Source organism: Sorex fumeus, unplaced genomic scaffold (assembly GCF_029834395.1).
Source record: "Sorex fumeus unplaced genomic scaffold, SorFum_2.1 ptg000019l, whole genome shotgun sequence".
Taxonomy (NCBI): Eukaryota; Metazoa; Chordata; class Mammalia; order Eulipotyphla; family Soricidae; genus Sorex; species Sorex fumeus.
In genome coordinates, this window is record NW_026606076.1 from 21571322 (window position 1) to 21594308 (window position 22987).

General features: G+C 45.4%; 1 protein-coding gene across 1 annotated transcript in view; it reads right to left on the reverse strand.

Moving 5' to 3' along the window:
- Positions 1-5440: 5440 nt before the first annotated feature.
- Positions 5441-22987, reverse strand: part of LOC130022013 (zinc finger protein 420-like) — a 61457-nt gene continuing 43910 nt past the window's right edge. The window contains exons 2-4 of the mRNA XM_056112738.1: positions 7091-7276; positions 5999-6922; positions 5441-5830 (exon numbers count right to left, since the gene is read on the reverse strand). Of these exons, the coding sequence (XP_055968713.1) occupies positions 5441-5830; positions 5999-6922; positions 7091-7276 (1500 nt within the window). The remainder of the gene's footprint in view (positions 5831-5998; positions 6923-7090; positions 7277-22987) is intronic.

Genomic DNA, 22987 nt, shown 5'->3' on the forward strand with positions numbered 1-22987 from the left:
AGGTTTTAGAATTACTTCTTTCATGCAGCAACACGGTTGGAACTGGAAGATACCGTCTTGACTGAAGTTAGCCAGAAAAAAAAAAAACAGGATGATGTTCACTCATTGGTGGAATACCGAACACTGGGTGTGGAAATGTACTGTAAAGGGGCTACTTCAATCATCCCTGATTCCAGTGTTTAGAGAGAAGCCAGACAAAGAAGGAAAGAAATTTGGGGTGGAAGAGAACCAGAAGTTTACAGGGATCAGGGATTCATTTATGCCAGTGACACGAGTGAGGGGTGTAGCCATTTACCCAAAACACAGATGCAACAGAACTGAAAACAAGAAATCTAAGCTGTGACCACTGAAACCTAGTCATGTGCTTGTCCAGATGAAAGGCAGGGCTAGAGTGAGGATTGGGGTGGGGAGGGAATACGGGAACACAGGTGGAGGGAAGCTGATGCAGGGATTGGTGTTCAATTATTGTACGCCAAAATACAACTACTAAAAAAACTTTAAAAATACTGGCACTTTAATGAAAACTTTAAAAAACAATACAATAAAATAAATTTCTAGATTGCAGTACCCACTGAGGTTAAAGCCCCTCTAGTCCCAGCATTAGGCTCCGATATTTTTCCTGTGATGCTGAGACCATAGACGTGGTTGTGGGGATGGAGCCGGACCCCACCTTTCAAGTTGCATGCTCGGTCCATTGAGCACTCCAATGGCATAATAGTTAGTTTCAACAAGAGAATCTTACAGCACACTTGCACAATACCCCTGTTTCCTAAAAAAATTGCTGTAATGCCACATCCTGAACCTGTGATTTGAGTTCTGAAATCAAACAATATGCACAATGAGAATTAGTCCAATGTTGAATGGAATGCAGTAGAATGACCAAGCAGGAGGAGGACATCTCCATAGTTCTCACAGTCCAAGCAAGCCTACAGAAAGGGAAAATCTGTGGGAAGTGTTGATAGCATGACCTTGGCAATCCCCCAAAAAGCCTTATGGATTTTGTTTTTATTCAGACCCAGTGATGCTTGGGATACCATAGGGTATGCTGGACATTGAAAGTAGGCAGCATCTATAAGGCGAGCACCCACTGTGTTGCACTGCTGTTCTCGTCCTAATGAACTTCACTATGGGCTCACAGTCACAATTTAACATACACACAATAAAACAATTTTTGGTGCGTACAAGCGAACAGCAGGTAGGCATTTGCCTTGCATGAGGCTGACAGGGGTTGATACTTGAACACTGTCAAAAGCAACTTACAAGAACCACCAGGAATAACTGATGAGTATCCCCAGGCCCCCAAACAAAAGAAAACTAAATTTCTTCCCATATTCAAAAAACCATGGCAATGATCCAAAGGCAAAGATATGCATGGTGCAAGATTGACTGAGCAGAGTCCAGAAAGAGCACCTGACCTTTTAGGTGTACAGCCAGGCTAGTTATACAGCCGGGGACACAAGGGCCTTGAAACACATGGACTACTCGACATATCTGATAGATAAGGAAGAATAACAACAAAGTCAAGAAAGCAAAGCACAGGATCTATCTGTAATGAAAAGCTCCGGGGAGAAGACACCCCTACCCCATGCCACACCTCCACATCACATGGCCTAGTGATGAGAAGGGGATACTCAATGTCCAATGAGCAACTCAAAGATGCTGTGGATTGGAGGACTCCTGGGTTGGCCACACGCAAGGCAAGCATCCTACTTGCCCTACTATTGCTCTGACCATTTCTAAATAAATCGAAGAAAACGGGAAAAAATGGGAGAGCAATTACAAAGCTTTCAGGTTTAATTCTCGGTCATACAATGAAACACCCGTCATTTCACCGTGCCCATTTCCCACCACTAAAAACGCAAGTATGCCGCCATTCCACAGTCTCCCAATAACTATGGGGCAGATAATTTCCACATTCTTCTCTCTACTTTGATTACATTCAATAGGTTGACTCGAGACCACCATTATTATTTGGGATTTTACCCCAGCACTCAGATCTGGCGAAAACGCAACATCGACAATTCTTTTTTGATGGCTGGTTAAAAATAACATATGATTTTGGAATTCTGAAATTTTAACAACTAAATCTGGAGGGATTTCTGCCAAAACCTGCTGGGTTCCGAGATTTGTTCCTGAGTCTCTGGGATAATGGCCATTAAACAACTTTACCAAGAGCCAGAGAGGCGGTTCGTGGGAATGACATAGGCTCTTGTTGGGGAGGGGAGGAATTGGCCGGCTCCACCCCATCCTGAGAGGCCCCACGTATATTCCTGAGTGAGGGCCCAAACCTGACTTTCCAAAGGCCTTTGGGGGATGGAGGCCACCGAGCCACCACGTGGGAGTAGTTGGGGGGGCAGCTCCAATTTCCCCTGCGGTGGACCAGGGACAGTAACCTTCTGCAGGGTCCAGATGCATTTCTGCTAAAAGGCGCTGGGTTTCGAGATTTGTCTCTGAATCTCTGGGATCATGGCCATTACGCACCTTGATCACGAGCCACATAGGTCAATCATAGGTGCCAGACAACTCGGGGTTTCATTGGGGTGGGGAGAAAAGGACCGGCCCCACCACCATCCAGTTAGGCCCTGCATGTCTCCTCACAGCAGTTCCAAACCTAACCATCCAGAAGCCATTAGAGATGGTGGCCAGTGAGTCGCCAGGCATGAAACCTATTGCCACCTGAAATACCCAGCTTTGGTAACCTACTGTAGGGACCAGACACATTTCTGCTGAAAGCCGCTGGATTCAGAGATTTGTTACTGAGACTCTGGGATCATGGCCGAGTGATCAAGAGCCAGAGAGTCTGTACATGGACAGCGACTCAGGGTCTCATTGAGGTGGGGAGGAAAGGGCAGAGTCCACCCCAATCCCATGAGGCCCCGCATGTCTTGTCACTGCAGGCCCAAACCTGTCTGTCCAATGGCCTCTGGAGGATGATGTCCACCAAGCCACCAAGTAGGATCAGGCGGAAAGACATACCCTTTCCCCCTTGTGGTGGTCTGTCACTGGTAAATCATTGTGGGAACAGGGCGCATCTCTGCAAAAAGCCGCTGGGTTCTGAGATTTGTCTCTGAGTCTCTGGGATCATAGCCTTTAAGCAGTTTGATCAGGAACCAGAGAGACCTTGCCTCCAATTATATAGCTGAGCCAGAAATGGTTTGTTGGTGTGTCTTGCACATACCTAACTTTTGGCCGTTTACTTTATTGCAAGACTTTGCCCAAAGTTTTTGTTGTCTGGCCAAAGGCACAGCATCTATTTTGGAGTATCTGGAAGTCTGACGGTGCCATCATTCTACTGATGCACTCGCCTTACAGGCACAGATTGACCTGCTGGTGGTATCATACACCCGGGAAGTAGAAATTCTATATATGGAAAAAACAGAAATAGTGGGGTTGGACTCACTGTAAAGCAGATAGGATGCTTGCCTTGCTGATACAGGTCAAACCTCTCCATCCCATAGGAACCCAGCAGCACTGCAGAATAATTCCTGAGCTGCAGAACCAGAAGTAAACCTTGAGCATCAAAGAATCCCTTCCAACTCCCCTGAATTAAAAAAAAGCTATTAAAATTAATCCAAAGTGGGGCTGAAGTGATAGCAGAGTGGGTAGAACGTTTGACTTGCACATGACCAACCCGGTTTCTAATCTCAGCAACAATATGGTCCCCTGAGCTTTACCAGGAGTAATTCCTGAGTACATAAGCGAGAAGAAACCTATGTGAAATGCTGGATGTGACCCAAGAAGTAAAAAAAAAATCCAAAGAGTAAATTTTCAGAGGCAAATCTCTCTCCTTGTCCAAACACGCCCCAAAGTCCCAAACCCAGCACGAAAGCCAATGAAAATGACCGATCACAAAAGTGTCCCTTTCCTTTGGGGGCTGCCCGTGAAGATATCTGGAGGTTCGATAAGTGTTATGTCCAGTCCAAAGGCTCCAAACATGGTACTGCGCAGTCCCGAGTAGGGAGGAATGAGATGGCCAAGACCCCCACTCTCTGCAGGCTCCTCACACCAAGGCCTGAAGTCCATGTGCCCACCCTCCAACCATCTTGGACATGGTTGCGATCGTGGCTGCAGAGGCCCTCAGGATAACGCACCCTCACCCATGACACTTGAGCCACAGAAGAGCCCCCAATGCACCCCTCAAAAGCTCCACATCCCCTAAAGCCTGGATATCCAGAACAAGTTCCCAAACCGGGATTTTCAGGGTGCTGAAGCATTCCAAATTCTAACACACGAAAGACTGAAGAATGAAGGTTTACCTGTTTTTCCATTTTCAAAGAATTCAGTGCTGCATCTTGGTTGATTTCTGCCATAATTCCCACCAAACAGCCCCTCTGGGCCAAGCCAGAAGCATAGCAAACAATAAGAGAGTAGTGAGCCATGACAGCTCTGAGCAGGGGGATGTTTCTACACCTGTTCATTCAGTCACCTTCCTCCTTATTTTCATCACCAGGTCCCATTATTTACAAGTTAACACACAAGCAATTCTAAGCACTAGAATACTGGCATAGGTGAAGCCCGGGTGAAAATCAGCAGGTAACTTTCAGTGACATGAGAAGCCTGTTCCGAGCAGACAGGCTTACTTCCCTCTTAACTGCACTTTTTTAACAACCTTGTCTATTGTTTCCAAAGGAAACTTGCTTGACTGGCTTGTCCTGTTCTGTCCTAAGAGACTGTTATTAAGGGATCAAATCATCCGGTATGAATTTTTATATGTTTATTATGGTGTGAGGGGTACATGAAGCCATTCCCACATTACTGACATTTATGCAGTTTGTCTCCAGTATGAATTCTCACATACTGAGTAAGAGAATAGCACCAAATGAAGATCTTCTCACATGTCGGACACTGAAAATATTTCCTTCCACTGTGAATTTTCCTGTGCTTAGTAAGGATTCTGAATGGCAGAAGGCCTTCCCACATTTCTCTCATATATAAGTTTTTTCTCTGGTGTGAATGCTACTTTGTACACTAAATCTGAGGCTTCTCAAAAGGCCTTTCCACATTTCTTACATGTATATGGTTTCTCTCCCGTGCGTATTCTCCTATGTGCATTAAGTATTGAAAACATAGAGAGGCCTTTCCACATTCCTTACATAAAAAGTTTCTCTCCAGTGTGAATTTTCCTATGTACACTAATATTTGAGACTGTAGCAAATGCCTTCCCACATTCCTTACATACATACGGTTTCTCTCCACGGTAAATTCTCCTATGTACAGTCAATTATGAGGAAGAAGTAAAGGACTTTCCACACTCCACACATATTTAAGACTTCTCTCCAGTATGAATTCTCATGTGCAGAGTAAGGGAAGAGAACCGTGTGAATGCCTTTCCACATGTCAGACACTGATAAGGTTTCTCTCTGAGATGAATTTTCATATGTGTCGTAAGTCTTGAAGCTCCAGCAAAGGCCTTTCCACATTCCTTATATATATACGGTTTCTATCCAGTGTGAATTTTCCTATGTACAGTAAGTTTTGAGGCTCTAACAAAGGCCTTTCCACATTCCTTACATATATGCGGTTTCTCTCCAGTGTGAATTTTCCTATGTTCTCTAAATGTTGAGGCCCAAGAAAAGGCCTTTCCACATTCCTTACATATATATGGTTTCTCCCCAGTGTGAATTTTCCTATGTTCACCAAGAGTTGAGGCTACAGCAAAGGCCTTCCCACATTCTTTACATATATACGGTTTCTCTCCAGTGTGAATTTTCCTATGTACACTAAGTCCTGAGGCTCTAGCAAATGTCTTTCCACATTCCTTACATATATATGGTTTCACTCCAGTGTGAATTTTCCTATGTACACTAAGTCCTGAGGCTCTAGCAAAGGCCTTTCCACATTCCTTACATATACACGGTTTCTCTCCAGTGTGAATTCTGCTATGTATACTAAGTGTTGAGGATTCAGCAAAGGATTTCCCACATTCCTTACATATATACGGTTTCTCTCCAGTATGAATTTTCCTATGTACAGTAAGTTTTGAGGCTCTAACAAAGGCCTTTCCACATTCCTTACATATATGCGGTTTCTCTCCAGTGTGAATTTTCCTATGTTCTCTAAATGTTGAGGCCCAAGCAAAGGCCTTTCCACATTCCTTACATATATTTGGTTTCTCCCCAGTGTGAATTTTCCTATGTTCACCAAGAGTTGAGGCTACAGCAAAGGCCTTCCCACATTCCTTACATATATACGGTTTCTCTCCAGTGTGAATTTTCCTATGTACACTAAGTCCTGAGGCTCTAGCAAATGCCTTTCCACATTCCTTACATATATATGGTTTCACTCCAGTGTGAATTTTCCTATGTACACTAAGTCCTGAGGCTCTAGCAAAGGCCTTTCCACATTCCTTACATATACACGGTTTCTCTCCAGTGTGAATTCTCCTATGTATACTAAGTGTTGAGGATTCAGCAAAGGATTTCCCACATTCCTTACATATATACGGTTTCTCTCCAGTATGAATTTTCCTATGTACAGTAAGTTTTGAGGCTCTAACAAAGGCCTTTCCACATTCCTTACATATATGCGGTTTCTCTCCAGTGTGAATTTTCCTATGTTCTCTAAATGTTGAGGCCCAAGCAAAGGCCTTTCCACATTCCTTACATATATTTGGTTTCTCCCCAGTGTGAATTTTCCTATGTTCACCAAGAGTTGAGGCTACAGCAAAGGCCTTCCCACATTCCTTACATATATACGGTTTCTCTCCAGTGTGAATTTTCCTATGTACACTAAGTCCTGAGGCTCTAGCAAATGCCTTTCCACATTCCTTACATATATATGGTTTCACTCCAGTGTGAATTTTCCTATGTACACTAAGTCCTGAGGCTCTAGCAAAGGCCTTTCCACATTCCTTACATATACACGGTTTCTCTCCAGTGTGAATTCTCCTATGTACACTAAGACTTGAGGCTACAGCAAAGGCCTTTCCACATTCCTTACATATATGCGGTTTCTCTCTAGTGTGAATTCTCCTATGTACACTAAGACTTGAGGCTACAGCAAAGGTCTTCCCACATTCCTTACATAGATACAGTTTCTCTCCAGTGTGACTGCTCCTATGTAAACTAAGTCTTGTGGCCCAAACAAAGGCCATTCCACATTCTTTACATCTATATGGTTTCTCTCCAGTGTGAATAATTGCATGTCTACTGAGGCTTGACGACTGAGTAAATGCCTTGCCACACTCCTGACATATATAAGGCTTCTCTCCACTATGAGTTTTCATGTGTCTATTAAGATGTGAGGTCTGAATAAAAGCCTTCCCACAAGTCTGACATTTATATGGTTTCTCTCCTGTATGAATTCTCCTATGCAAAATAAGATGTGCTGATCTATTGAAGGTCTTTCCACATTCTTCACATGTATAAGGTTTCACTCTTGCATTTATATTCATATGGTCACGATGGGGTAACCCTTGACTCACACTTTGTTCTCGAGGCTGACTTTTCTGGGGATTCTGTCCACTGAGGTTTTCTAAGAGAACACCACAGTGCTGAGAACATGGGGAGGCTCCCCCACATTCCTTACACGTAGATTGGTTCTGCTCACGGTGACTGTGGTTGAGGATGTGTTGCTGTGAGGGACTCACTATAAATAGTGCTCCACTACCTAGCAGGTGCCCCATTGGGGAATTTTTTGCCTGTGAACTGAGAATAACGCAGTCTAAGGAACTTTTTCCAGGAGAGGGCTTCTTCAGAGTGAGGTAGCTCTCGCCATTCTGATCACCCTCAGAAGACATTCCGCCTGTCTCGGCATCCTCATAGGGCTGAGGGAAGGATTGCTCACTAGAGACATTGTCACAGAGTGTAGAATCAGAGACATTCCACTTGGGGTGGCACCTTTCCTGTAGAACAACAAAGGATTCTAATTATTGACTTATTCACTGAGTCTTCCTGACAAAAAACTGAGCCGTTCAGCTGTGGTTTCACACATATGCACCACACAAATGCAATTACCGACATATGAATTGTCATACGATAGAGTAATTTCATGTTACTGTAAGTTGGACACACAAAATTGATGGATGCAGAGTCAGTAAATTCTGTGCCTTTCTCCCCTTTAAATTAATGAAGGAATACAACTGGAAATAATTCCTTCTATAGAAAACGGAAGCGTCTATTTCAAGAGAAAATGAAATAGATCCACATGCGGGTTTGGTTAAAGTTCCGTGTGGAACCTGTGATGCAGGGGTGAAGACAACGCTGCATCGTCACGCAGCTGAGAGAGACCACGTGGCCATTGCAAAGCTCTCACCACAAGTTATGGCTTTCAGGATCAATGAAGTTTTTTGTTCTTTCTGTTTTGTAGTTTCTATTTATTGGGGTTGGGTGGGTGGAGGGACACACCATGCAGTGTCTAGGATCAGTTCTGTGGGTCTATGCTGTCTATAAGTTGTTTTGGGTAAGGACCATCCATCCATGCGCAAAGAAAGTATATTTATCACTACACCCTCTCTAGGGCGCACCAATTAGCTTTCAAAACGACTACCACTGTCAAGCAAATCAAAACTCACAGTATATTTATACATGGTTTATTTCAGCACGTAGTGAAGCTAAGGGTCCTATACTCTAAGCATCAGACTTTGGAATTCCTCCCTGCCATTCCTAGCCTTCCACCTTAACAATCATATACTTGGTCCACTCCTGCTGGCATAATAATATTTATTCTGATTTAGCGAATCTTACCAACTCACTCGTACATGCTGACCCCATTCCCAAATCAAAGTGCTGCAATGCCAAATCCTGAAGTCGCGGTTTCAGTTCTGAAACTGAACAAAACATGCAATTCAAGCACTTGTCCAAAAATGTAGCATAATGATGCCATGTAGTTAAGAGTATATTTCTGTGGTTCTCTGCGTCCAAAGAGTCCCACACTAAATAAAAGATTCGGATAGTGGAAAACTGTGAGGATCTTGGCAATTCTACACTAGGTTTTGTTTTTGTTTTTGAGTAGACCTGGTAATGTTCGGGGAACCAGGTTACTGAATAAATTATTGAACAGGTTACCTTCAGGCACTGCAAGGCACTCCCTGCTGTACTATCGTTCAGATCCAAACAAGCTCTGTTATGGTCTTACTTATTCGAAAGCCATGGAAGCAAATTACAGGATCATTATGTGACTGACAGTCCAGGGCAATGAAGAACAGCATGAGTGCGGCACAGACCCAAGGATGCAGGAGACCAAGGCCCCGGTTTTAGCAGCGTGTTTCCTACATGCTCAGCGCACCCATACGCTGCACAGGGCCTGAGCCAGGAAGGGTCCTCAGACACTCACCCGCACACATGCCTCTCCTCCCTGACCTCAGGGCTCCTCCTTCCAGCCAGGAGATCACCGCAGGCTTCATCCCAGAGTGCCCTGCCCCAACAGAGACAGAGGCATGGATAAGTGACATGGAAAAGGTGGCAGGTAAATCCCCAAGTTTTCCTGATATAAGTGGGCATATATCTGAAAAGCATGAACAGAATGTCCATTTCCAAAATGCCACATATTTCTAGTTATTCGAGAGGTAAGACCCAAGAAAATACCACAAATACTCTAGACCTGACCTTGTGTATTGCCGACAGGGGGTTGATCAGCACAGTATGTTGTTGGTTTTTTGTCTTCATTGGGGTCTCACCTGGCAATGCTCAGGGGTGATTCCTGACACTGTTTTCAGAAATCACTGCTGCTGGTGCTCGTGAATGACATCGGATGCTGGGGATTTAACCCACGTCGCTGCTTGCATGAAAATCACTTTCCTCCCTCTACTGTCTCTCTAGGCCCAGCTGCACGTGGAGTTTCCTGAGCCCCTCATGAACTCATCACGGATTTCAGTAAAAATAAGTGCATAATAAATCTGGAAATGGCCAAGGGTGGCAAGAGACCCTTATTTTTTTAAGCTGAAAAATGTATCCAGAAAGATAGCAGAGCAGGAGTTTCTCACGGACAATCCAGTTGCGAAACTCGATATCACCTAGGGTCCCTCATGCCAGCCAGGAGTGATCCCTGAGTGCAGAGTCCAGGAACAAACCCTAAGTCCTGCTGAAGTATCACAAGAACCATTAGAAGTAAATCCAAACACTGAAATAGGGCAGCGTCTAATGAGTTGAGAGACGAGATATCAAATTCCCTGTGGTGGGAGAGAGATAGTACAGCACATAGGACAGAAGCGCTGGACACACATGTGGGTTTGATCCCTGGCAGCCCATATGGTTTTGGAGCAAGGCCTGGTATGGATCCTGAATACACAGGCAGGAATATCCCTAATTCGTAAGGAAAAAAGAAAATGCAAAAACCATCTGACTTGATGACTGGTGCAAATGTACTGGGGGTGAGGCACCAACACTTTAAGTTGCCAAGAGGTTTCAGCCCACGGTACCCCATGGCCCCTGAGCACTCTTAGGAGTCATCCTTTAGCACAGCGCCAGGAGAACTGTGGACTGCCCCACCCCAAACAAAGGAAACAGCAAAACCAATTAAACACACAAAAGTTCGTGTAGTACACAAAGTAAATTGATGCACCAATGGATGGAACTATTTAAAGGGAACTGAGCAATAACTGGGCAGATAGGGATCTTCCCATGGACACAGTCGAAACGGGTTGATATGAATCACACCATAGGATCCGGCTACCCCACACGAGAAAATACTGAGGATAAAGCTGAGAGTAAGGCCTGAGTATCCACAGGTGAACCCTAAAAAAAGAGTGAGGGAAGAGCTACTGCACGGCTGTCCAACATCCCAGCTCGTCACAGAGCTACAATTGGACACACAGCTGCCGCCCAACCCCAGGGAGCCCACGCGGGTCTGTTCAGACACGGTTGGCTCCACACTGCTCTCACCGACAGCCTGCAGATTCTGGTAGGTCTCCAGCATCACGTCCCTGTACAGCTTCCGCTGAGAGGCCTCCAGGCATGACCATTCCTCCGGGGTGAAGTTCACAGCCACGTCATGGAAGGTTACTGCGTCCTGAGTCAGCACACAAAGAGGGTGGGAGTCAGTGTCCATCTTAGCCTCATTTCCACTACTCTGAGGCCAGGTCTCAGGGGCCTATATTGTCGCTGGGCCTCTCCACTCCAAATGAACCAGCCTCCATGCACATGCATGACTAACGGGCCTCCAAAATCACATAAGGCAACTGGATCTGCTAAAGTGGGAGGAAGTTATACAGAAGGTTCTTGGATGTATCTGCCTTTCCTGGTAACCCCCCGGCCAATTTGAGCACCACTGTTCCAGTGAGCACTGTAGAGAGGATCACCTGAACACAGACTTGTACGATCCAAAAGGCTATCCTGGTTGTAGCGAAAACCACTGCACGCTCACCGATGCACCCCCACAGCACATGACCACTAGGATTGAGAACTCGACAGTCCATATAAACAACTACTCATGGCATGTATGCCTGTAGGAACTCACTGCTCAGGACTGCCCAAATCCCGCTCAAAGAAGGTAGAAGTTTCTAGACCCCAAAATATCTACTGGCCTCAGAGATCCTTGGCTCTTTCTCCTTGGGATTGGTGCATGCCCAGAAATCCACACACAAGATTATGTGAATGCAAGACTGTATGACCGAGCAGGTAGTCTCTCCAAAGTAGGAAGGACAAAACAGGAGAAAAGCAAATCTGTGGGCCCAAGTCACTGTAGTTGCCAGGGCACAAACGGGGCCATCACACCCCAGGGTGCTCTGAGGCCTGTCACTTGTGAATCCAGAGCACAGAGTCAAGAGAACAGCTGATGACAAAAACAATGCAAAAGAAACCGTACCAGCAGGTTGGCGTAACAGGACAGCTGTTCCTGGGACAGCACATAGGACTGGAGATCCCCAACATCCCATATGGCCCTACAAGTACTGCCAGGGGCAATGCCAGAGTGCAGCACAAGGAATGATTGCGAGAATCCTTGCTCTGCCACCCCTAATAAAACAGAAAACCCAAGATGAAACCTTTGGACCTCCAGCATCCCATTGGTCACCTAGACCTGTCAGGAATGAGCATTGAGCACTGAGCTTTGAGTACTCCTCATGCACCACTGGTTCGGTCCCAAAGCCAAATAAAACAAAACGAACATACACAAAAGCAGCTTCAAACAGCAGAATGGGACGGTCAAATCGGAAGTCTCATCTTGGAATCTATCCAAAATAAACCGAAAAAGATGACCCAGGAAGCCTGGGCACTCCTGGTACTACCTCATGTCATTCTATCCGTCTACTCGTACCTGGGAACGGTTTACTAGAAGTCGCGTCACCATCTTCTACTGTCACTATTGTTCTGAGGATCAGCAGGAGGCTCCGTGCAAAGACCTGGAGAAGTCAGAACAGTGAGCACCAGAGAAGAGCACCTCCTCCCACTCCCAAGCTCAGACCAGCCACACCCTCAGGCACAGCCTCACAATTCCACCTCTGGGAGACAATGGCAGAAGCTCCTGTCTCCGCTAGGGATGCAAATTTTGTTGGCATCTGTGCTGCACTTCAGGAGAGGAGCCTGGGCCCAGGCTACAGGGGAGGAAAAGACAGCGTTCTCTGATCCCCGGATTCTTCTCTGGCTCCCACAGGAAAGTCTCTATAGGCCGTGCCAGGGGCCGACTCTCAGGCCAGGAGCTCCCAAATACTAGCGCCCCCTGCAGGCTGGCAGCAGTGCTGCACCATGGGAACCTTAGCCTGGAATGTGGCTCCACCATGTGACTTAGAGTGGACAAACCTTCGACACTCGCTTACAGGGTGGACAAGGACATGCACCTGGGCACTCTGTCCCGGGAACCTCAGTATTTACTACAATGGCAGGTGTCGTCTGCTCAGGGAGAGATAGAGAGTCAGGGGTGCTTTGCAGTTTGATGTGAGGGAGCTGAAATTCATGAACCTAAAAAAGATATACAAGTATTTTGGTTAGATAGCAATAATGTGAATTGGGCACTTGACTAGATGAACTGATCAATCCTCTGCATCCCATATGGCCCCTACCAGCGCCAGGGACAATACCTGAGCTTAGAGACTCGAGTAAGTCATGAGCATCTCCGGGTATGTGCCCTCTCTCCCCCCTAAAATATAAAGAACCAAAAATAGCCCCCCCAAATACATTTTCATTGGCAAATCTCAGTCACCTGCAAGCCCCCTTCCCCTCACATACCCCGCATGATCGCGGCTCTCATGGCAGACAATGAAAATGACCAGCAACAGGTCTCCTGCCATTAGCTGGAGGGGCTGAAGCTCTGCCACTCAAATCTGGAGATTCTACAGAAGCGAGCTTAGGACCGATGGTTCAAACGTGGGACTGCTGGGACGGTTGGAATAGCCAAGCCCTCGGATGATTCTCGCACTCAGCTCTGTTGCCCCATCGCGGAGCTGGAGACGATTGTGGCGAACTCACAACTGTCACCCCTGAACCTTGAGACAGCCCCCACTGCACCCCCAAAGCTCTGTCTCCCCCAAAAACGTCCATCACACCTCACGATCCACCTGGATGTTGGCGAACACGTGAAAAACCAGCGCAAAATTACCCCTAAGTTGGCTCGGCCCCTCGGCTCAGAGTGTGGAAATGGGAAGGCGCAGGGTGCTCACAGGAGGTTGCTTGAGTCCTGCAACTAAATCCTTATTCAGAGTCCCCCTTCCAGGATGGGGTGCAAATTTACTTGCCCTTTGCCAAGTGAGCAACATCCCCAGTGTCTGAGTCAGGGATGGAAAATGAACCATGACATTTATGACGTCACTTATGACATCATTTCCATTTCCGTTAGGTACCTTAAAGAGCCAGAGTCTAGGCACTGAGAACCTTTTTGCCACCCAGGTGAATCTGTGGACTCGAATAAAGGAGTGGAGAGGCAAATCCTGGACTGGTTGGTCACACACTGGGGGCTTGGGGGTAAGGAGAAGTCCCCTGATCGTGCATTGTCACCTAACATCGAAACAATGATATCTAAACACAAACTGTTACCCTGACTCTTGTCAAATGATCCCTGAGCTCAGAGACAAGAGTAAACACTGAGCACTGTAGGCTGTGGTGAAAAATATAACAAGAAAAAAGGCAAATTCTACCGAAGGGGGGGGGAATGATGTACAAAGACAAATTTAAGAGTGAAACATTAAAAGAGTCAAATTTCTGGTCCTTAAAAATCCCCTATTCTTGGAGCTGGAGAGATAGTACAGCGGGTAGGGCATTTGCCTTGCACGCGGCCAACCCAGGTTCGATTCCCAGCACCCCATATGGTCCCCTGAGCATTGCCAGGAGTAACTCCTGAGTGCAAAGCCAGGAGTAATCCCTGTGCATCGCCAGGTGTGACCCAAAAGAGAAAAAAAATCCCCTATTTTTGATCTATCCCTGCTACAGAAACTCACAGTTTCTCCTGAATCCCTATTATTCTTTCACCATTGTTTGTGCATATATATGTGTAAATATAAGTGTGGCTTTGTGTGATTTTTGTTTCAGGGCCACAACTGGCAGATTCAGGGCTTACTCCTAGCTCTACACGCAGGAATCACTCTGGTACTGGCCATATGGGATGCAGGGGATAGAACCGGGGTTGATTGCTTGGATGTTTAAGTCCTTACTCACTGTACTATGGCTCCGGCCCTAAGTATATGTGCTCCTAGCACACCCAGTGGGATTCCTGAGCAAATGTCCCTACTCCTGGAAAACCAAAACTTTCTTGCTTAAAAAAACAAAACGCTTTACCCTGGTTGGATTCTAGTTCTAAGCAATTTAGGTTTAACATTGGTTCATCATTTCTCCTCTGCTACAAGGAGCTTAGGCTTACTGAGTAACACCCATCCCAATCACTCCCATTTCCTTAGTATTCATCTTTAACTTCCCTGTGCTCTGCTTCCCCTATACATTAATCACCCATTTCCCATAACCACAACCTTTGAATTGTAAAGTCAGATTCTTCAGAGATCTCTGGATTTTGTATTTGGAAGTGAAATGTTGACTTTCTCTTTCCTTTATATCCTCTGCAGTTTACTTTAGACAAATATCCTTTTTTGCTCCCGGACAAGGACCAGTGCAGTCCAAGGTTGGAAAGATTGTGCTGGGAGGATTGGGATGGGTGTTACTCAGTAAGCCTAAGCTCCTTGTAGCAGAGCCATGCCCCAGCCCTCAGCTTTGTATATACAAAGGAAGGAAATATTATGCTTTTGTAGTTTCAGAGTTAATTGACTGCAGATACTATATACTCTTGGGCATAGTCATGTTTATGAGACTTAAGCCTCAGCTGCCTTTTGTTCTTAGCACCCCAAAAGCAAGACACTGAATGGACCCAGGAGAGCTGTGAGCTACCCTGGCATTGAAAAGTGACAGGTAAGCACCATAACAAATTCCATTATGACCCAAACATAAGCAACTGAATAAGAATCCTGCTGTGGTTAGAAAGGACTAACCTAACCTGTCCTGGGGATTTTTGTCTGGGATCTATAGGAAATATCACCAATAGAGACACCCTATAAACTTAATAGATCTCTTACTGTGTCCATTCAAAATGAACAGAAAGAGTAAGTGTAAATTTAATATGACTGTTTCAATAAATATTAACTAAGCAAAGAAAAAAATATGTCCTTAGAGAAAATCCTGCCCTTGAGCTGATCTCTCCTTCGAGTTATATTTTTGGGCTAGAAGTTTCCCTGGAGGGAAGGGCTTTACATCCTTTGATTGTACAACCATATCTCTGTGTATTTGCTACCCCTAACTCTATGGGATGGGCTGGAGAATAAAGGCTGTGAAAGACACGTGAGGAGAGGGAATGAGGAGCAGTGGGAGACTGGTATAGATACACAGGAGAATGGAATAAAGAGCAACTCATCACTGTCAGTCCACAACGTAAAATGTGGGGGTGCGGTGAGGTGTTGGTGGACCAGAGCTGCCTCCACACCTCTGGAACCCTTCTCAACAGAGACAGAGAGACAGCGAGACAGAAAATCACAGTCTGAGGGTGAAAATGGCCTGTTTATTGCAGAACAGCTACCATTCATAGAGAACATCTGAGGGGGCATTAGGTAAGGACATAGGAATAACTGATCATTTACACAGATAAATATTTGGCAGAGGAAATACTCATGGGGAGATTCACCCAAGGAGACACTCTGTCTCTTATCTTTTCCTCTAGTTGTAAAATTTATCAATACTTGTAGTTGTTTGGATAAACACAGTAAGAGACAAAGATTCCAACACTTAGTTCTCTGAGCTTTGACAGCAAATAAGGCTTTTTTGGCTTTTTTGGGTTACACACGGTGATACAAGGGGGTACTCCTGGCTCTGCACTCAGGAGTTACTCCTGATGTTGCTCAGGGGACCATATGGGATGCTGGGAATCAAACCCAGGTCGGCCGCGTGCAAGACAAATACCCTACCCACTGTGCTATCTCTCCAGTCCCCAGAGCAAATAAGGCTTTTAACACTTACTTCTCTGGGCTCTGAGAGCAAGCAAGGCTTTTACTGTAAATCCCAGACTAAGTCTTCAGGCCAGTTCAGCTTGTCCTTCCCCATGGGGGTCCTGTCTCCAATGTTGTAATAGTTTGCATCAAGACCATGCATATTTGCTTTCTAGAATGTTCCATTTCGAAGCCGGGGTAGTTTTGCCACTTGCCCCGGGTCCATCCAAGTCCCACGGCAGAACCTCCCTATTGGGGTGTTAGGAACTACAGCAACTGAAGCCCAAGTCAAGTAATGATTACCAAGCAATTATGCCCTGGAGAAGATGACTTCAGAGTCAATCAACTCCCAAATATTAGGACCATAGCATTGATGGTCTTACTCTGTTTAACCAAAGATCATTCTGAATAGTTAAAACATAAATAATCTATAGGGGAAATATAAAAGCAGGTACAAATACACAGCACTTCAACTACAAAGCAGTACAAATAAAAAGTTGAGAATTACCAGAAAGTTATGGTTTATAAGTTATCAAGACTGACCTGGGGAACTGAGACAACAGGAGGAAAATACAGAATAAAATAAAATAAAAATAAACTTTAACTAAATTAGGGATGTTAGCAAGGACATGATAAGCTTCTCTGGGAGTAGGAAAAGGGACAATTCAGAGATGAAGCCTAAAACACTTTGCGTTAATATCCAGCAGATCACCAACAGCCTGAACCCTGTTTCCTTCTTCGATCCACTGTCACCCTTCACCGGCCAGGGTGGGGAGACCAATCGCAGCCACCAAAGGCACACAGCACATGCCCAGACATTATTTGAATACAACTCTCAGTACTCAGTGTAATACCCGAGTTTTGCCTGATCAGGGAGAGAGGAAGATTCGGGGTGCAATTTTCAAGTTGATTTTAGGATGCAGAAATTCTACATTAGAAAAAAACAACAATGTGGAATCACAGATAGTAAGCTCGGAGGGGCGCTTCCCATGCTGACCCAGAGCGATATTCAGCATCTCACATGACCCATAAAGCACTTAAAAAAAAAAGAATTCCAGAGTGCTGCTGCTGAAGGATGCCCTGAGATTCCACATATATACACAAAATACAACCAAAAATAGCCCCTAGGTAAATTTTCATTTGCAAACCGCAACCACCCCAAGAACCACGCCCAAGGGATGGTCTGGAAATCAAGGCTACTAATGAATAGGGACTGAGGGCTACAGTGTCATTTGCCATTAGGGAGCTGCCCCCTTGCCCCTCAAAAATGAACAGTCCTTTTATAGTTTTGGAGGCACCACCGGCGATATGGACAAGAAACTTCTGACTCTGCACTCAGGCACCCGTCCTGGTGGAGTTTGGAGAACGATCTTGGGTGGGTCAGATGTAAAGCAAACGCCCTAACCGCTGTACTATCTGTAAGGTCCTCTAAGTGAATCTGCAGGTCCTACAGCAGGGAGGTTGTGGCCAAAGCGTCTTGGACAGGGCGCAGCGCACTCCTGTGCTGGGAGGGTCAGGACGGCCCAACCCCGACGCTCTGCAGGCCCTACGCTAGGCACCCCACCCACCCGCCACCGCCCCACGGCGGAGCTGCAGGGGATCCCCAGAACCACGTACTCACACTCGCGACCACCGTGCCCCGGCACAGCGCCCACTGCACTTACCAAAGCTCCGCGTCCACCAACAAACCCTGCTGCGCCTCAGGAACCACCTGGATATCCACTGAAAAACGAGCTTGAAAGTGTCCTTAGAGCTGGCTTGGTCCCGCCCCTTAGTGCAGAGACTGGTAGGCTCAGGGCGGGGCGCTCACGGGAGGCCGCTAGTGTCCTGCCACGAAACAGGCCTTCACAGACCCCTTCCACGCGGGACAGCCACTACACCCCTCATCTGCCAACAAACTGATGCCTGATCCAGAGTCTTGCACACAAACACGTAAATGCCCTGCTGTGACGTCACTTCCGCTTCTGCAAGCAGCCTTAAAGGGCCAGACACCAGCTGTAGCTGCGCAGGGAACAACTAGGAAAATGCAGGTAAATGGGTAAGGCTGGTTGGCTGGAGTGTTTGCCTTGTACGCAGCTGACCCAGGTTCAATCATCTGGATTCTATATGGTCCCATTTTGGTGTATAATAGATAGTTAGGATTTTACTGCTTCCAAAGTGTAAGTCTCAAAACATTTACCCTCAATGTTTGTGTAAATCAAATGGAAAACTGAATACAATGAGTGTAGATATGCTACAGCGAATGAAGTGCATCCTTACACATGGCTGAACTGGACACAAATTATGGACAGCATAGCAGGATGTGACTCCCAGAACATAACACAGAAGGGCCTGAAGAATGGAGCTTTGGCTGTCTATCCAACGTCAAAAGGGCTCACCACAGCATCCTGGTTGATCTCTGCCATGATCCTCTGCAAACCAGGGCCTCTGAGCCAAGTCAGAGGCACAGCAAAGAATGAAACCATGGTGAGTCTTGACAGTACCCAGCAAAATGCAATGTCTGTACCTATTTACTTCTTATTTAATTCCTTCCACCTTGCTTTATCACTAAGAACCATTATTTACCAGTTAACATACTGGGAAGTCCACATGCCAGGACATTGTCATAACCATGGTGCAGGGGATAATCAACAAGTACCTTTCACTTAATGTACTAGTATCACAGGAAGCTTTCACACATAACAGGACTATTTCCTTCCTTATTGTACTTTTTTATCAATCCCCACTCACTTGTTGAAAGTAAAATTGTATTACCTCAGGGCCCTCTTCTGACGCCGGCCATTGTTATCATGGAAGTGATTGATCCAGCATAACTTTTATATTTACTAAAGCTTGAGGGAACATGAAGGCCTTCCTATATTCCTTACCGACAGGATTTTCTCCAGGATTCTCTTTAAAATCACAGGTGCGAATAATGCACTTTCCACGTTCTTACATAAATATATATATTCTTACATATATAAATATGTATATTTATATTTAGATTCTCTCCAGTGTGAATTCTCCTATGCATAAGGTCTGAGGATCCAGGATAGTCCTTCCCACACTCCTGACAGATATAAGGTTTCACTGAAAAATGACTTTTCACATGTGCAGTAAGGGCTGAAGACAAACTGAAGACCTTTCCACATTCCTTACACTTATGAGGTTTCTCTGCACTGTGAATTTTCCAGGTTCAGAAAGCTATGCCAATTGCATCAAAATCTTAGTGCAGTCATTTGCAGTCATTTCATATATAAAGCCTCAATCCAGGATAAAATTTTCTTACACAGCAAAGCGTGAGGGTTGAGTAAAAATCTTCCCACACCCCTACATATGTTTTCTTCGAGTATGAATTTTCCTATGTTTAATAAGGAGTTAGTGGAAAGTGAAGTCTTTGCCAAAGTCTTTACAAACATAAGGTTTGTCTCCAGTATGAAAAATTCAGTGTCACAAAAGGATTGTGAAATAAGCAAAGGCCTTGCCACACTCCTTACATAAATATATATGTATATATATATTATATATATATGGATTCACTGCAATGTGCATTTTCTTATGGACAAAAAAGTTTTAATAGTAAGTGAGGACTCTCCCACAGTAGTGACACAAATAGTGTTTCATTCCTGTATGAACTTTCCTATGCTCAGAAAGACCTGAGAAGAAATGAAAGGCCTTTCCACCTACCTCAAATATAAGGGTTTTCTATGAAACAGAAATTATGAAAACTAAGACTTCAGGAATAAGTAAAGGCCTTCCTACATTGCTCACAATTATAATTTATCTCTCCAGTGTGAGTTTTTCTTTGAACTAAGGCTTGTGGAACAAGCAAAGACTTTCCACTCTGTATATGCATATGGTTTCTTTCCAGTGTGACTTTTTCCGTGCATACTAAGATGTATGAGTCAGAGAATGGCCACAGCACATTCTTTACATGCATACTGACTCTCCAGTAGGAAATCTCCTGTTTATAAGGTATAAGGATTCATCAAAGGCCTTCCCACCGGCCTTACACTCTCCTGTGTCGATGTTCACATAGTCCCACCGGGGTGGTGCTGGACTCAAAAGTTTGTCCTCAATGTTTACATTTCTGGGAATTCTGTCCAATATGGGCTTCTATGGGAAAGTTATAGTGCTGAGTACATGGGAAGAGTGATCTTCTGATCACCCTCAAAAGACAACCCACCTGTCTCGGCATCCCTGTGGGGATGAGGGTCAAATTGCTCACTTGAGCCTTTATCACAGTGTGCAGAAAGAGACATTCCACCAGGGCTGGCTGCTTCCATGTAGAAGAACAGAGAAGGATTCCAATTATTAGTCTAGGCCATGAGAGTTTTCATGTCAAATGAATTCAAGCTCTGCAGGTAAGTAACTGGTAAGGTACGGAACAATGAGTTTCTGAGTTTCTGGGGAAGTAATAAATCCAGATGGGAATGAAGCAATGACTCCGAAGCCAACTCTGGGGATTCAGAGAGGAACTAGCCTAGTAGAAACCCAGAGAGCTGGAGACATGGAACAGGAGCAAAGGCTGCTAAGAACATCGGAGACCAATGTCCGGCCAACGCTCTACCCCTTGACAACATGTGAGCAGTGGACTCCCTGCTACAAAGAAAACCCCAGGAGGCAGTTTCAGAAACATGATTTCAAACTGAGAGTATTAGATTAGTACAGTGCGCTGCATGCAGTCAATCTAGGTACAATGTCCATAATTCCAAATGGTCCCCTGAGCACCATCTGACTAACAAATGGATCGAATTTTGCTCTATCCAATCATAAATGTTTCCTTTTTTACCTCTAATATTAGTAAAGTGACATGGGTGGGATCCAGGAATGTGACCAATCTTGTGAGTAAACAGAACAGGTAAACGGAATGGTCTACTGGGATGTGGGGAGCTTGAGACCTGACCCATATTCCCACTTATAAAAAATTTCATCGAGGCGCCCCTTCCATCCTTTCTAACAACATTCTGGGCACAGTTACTTGCATCTAAACTCTCCAATTGAGACCAGAGCAACTGTAGATCTGGGTAGGGTGTTGCTTGCACATGTCTAACCTAGGTTCAATCCCCAGGATCCTGTAGAGTCTCCCGGAACACCATCAGAAATAATACCTGAGTGTAGAGTCAGGAGAAACAACTGAGGATCACCAGGTATTGTAGGATAATAGTGGTCTGCCCTAGCTTCCTGGCTGGTGAGAGCTTATGTTTAATGATTGCCAATAACCTTTCAATTACCTCTGTCTCCTGATCAGATTTGACTTGTAAATATTGTCTTTCTCTTCTCCTTAATCTCTTTTGCATGGTTAGCTATTTCAGAGCAATTGCTTTTTGTATGGATACAGGAAGACAGAAAGACAAGCCTGAGCTTGAGAGTTGATGGTCTCCAGATAATATTACCTCCTGGGCATCTGCTCTTTTGACTGAAGCCTCAGTTGCCCTTACTTCCTCGATCCCCAAAAGAAGGGTCCAATGAGGGACTAGATGAACCCAGGGCAAGTGGTGAGCTAGCTACCCTGGCATCAAAATGGGTCTGGACAAAGTATCATAATGCTTATCTACAAGAGCATGTTCATGGACAAATTCTGTCATGAATCAAAAAGTAATTACTAGACTTGGACACTGCTGGGATTAGGAGTGATTGATCCCTCCTGAGCACTGTAGTCTGAATCTGTGGTGAGAAGTCCCCAGGAGAGTCACCAACAAGCCTAAAATTGTCTATTACTGTGTCCATACAGAATGTTAATCATGAGGAAGTAAAACTAAATATGTCAATTAACTTGCTGGTCTAAGGAGAGGAGTAACACACCTTTAGTGCTGCTTTTCCTTCGTGGGCTGCAGGTGATGGAGAAGTCTGGAAAACCATTTTTCATTGCCTTTCCGGTGGGGAGGCGTGGATTGGGGTTGTGGTGAGAAGAGAAAAAGAGCAGCTTCAGGGAGACAGGGGGAATGAAGGAGACTGAGAAAAGGGATGGTCCTCCTCCACCCAGATTTTCTATTTCCAGTATGTAAGCATTACACCCACCAACTGTCCCTTGCACTGTGTAATCCCAACAATGGCCAAGACCCAGAGACTATAATATCCTGCTCCTGGAAGGGAACAGCGTAGTTTCCTACCTCCGCTTCTGGGTGTCTTAGTGGGGCGCTTTGGAGGAGGGTGTGTTGGGTTTCCCTCCCCACCCCGAGCAGAGCCCCGGCAGCTAAAGACCTCTGGTTCGAGCCACAGCCCCACAAGTTCGGACAAGCCTCATGCATGAAGGAACCAGCAGAGGAACCCAGGTGTGCAGGACCTGGGGCTTAGATCTCCAAGCTGATCCTATTGGGACTGGGCCTCCTCCACCCAGATCTCCCATCTTCCAGTATGTATGCGTTACATCCACCAACTGTCCCCGGTGCCATGTAAACCCATCAATGGTCAATACCCAAAGACTATAAAACCATGCTCTGGGAAGTGCATGGCCACATGAAATCTTATTATCTTGTCTTACTCTGGAAAAACTGGCAGGCTACCAGAAGTATCCTGCCCTAACCGCAGAGTCTGGCAAACTCCCCATGGTGTACTCAATATGCCAAAACCCAGTAACAATCATGGTTCTCATTCTCCTGACCCTGAAAGTACCTCATATGTGGCACTTCTTAAAATCTCAGCAATATGAAGTAGACATTACTGGGGCCTGCGTGA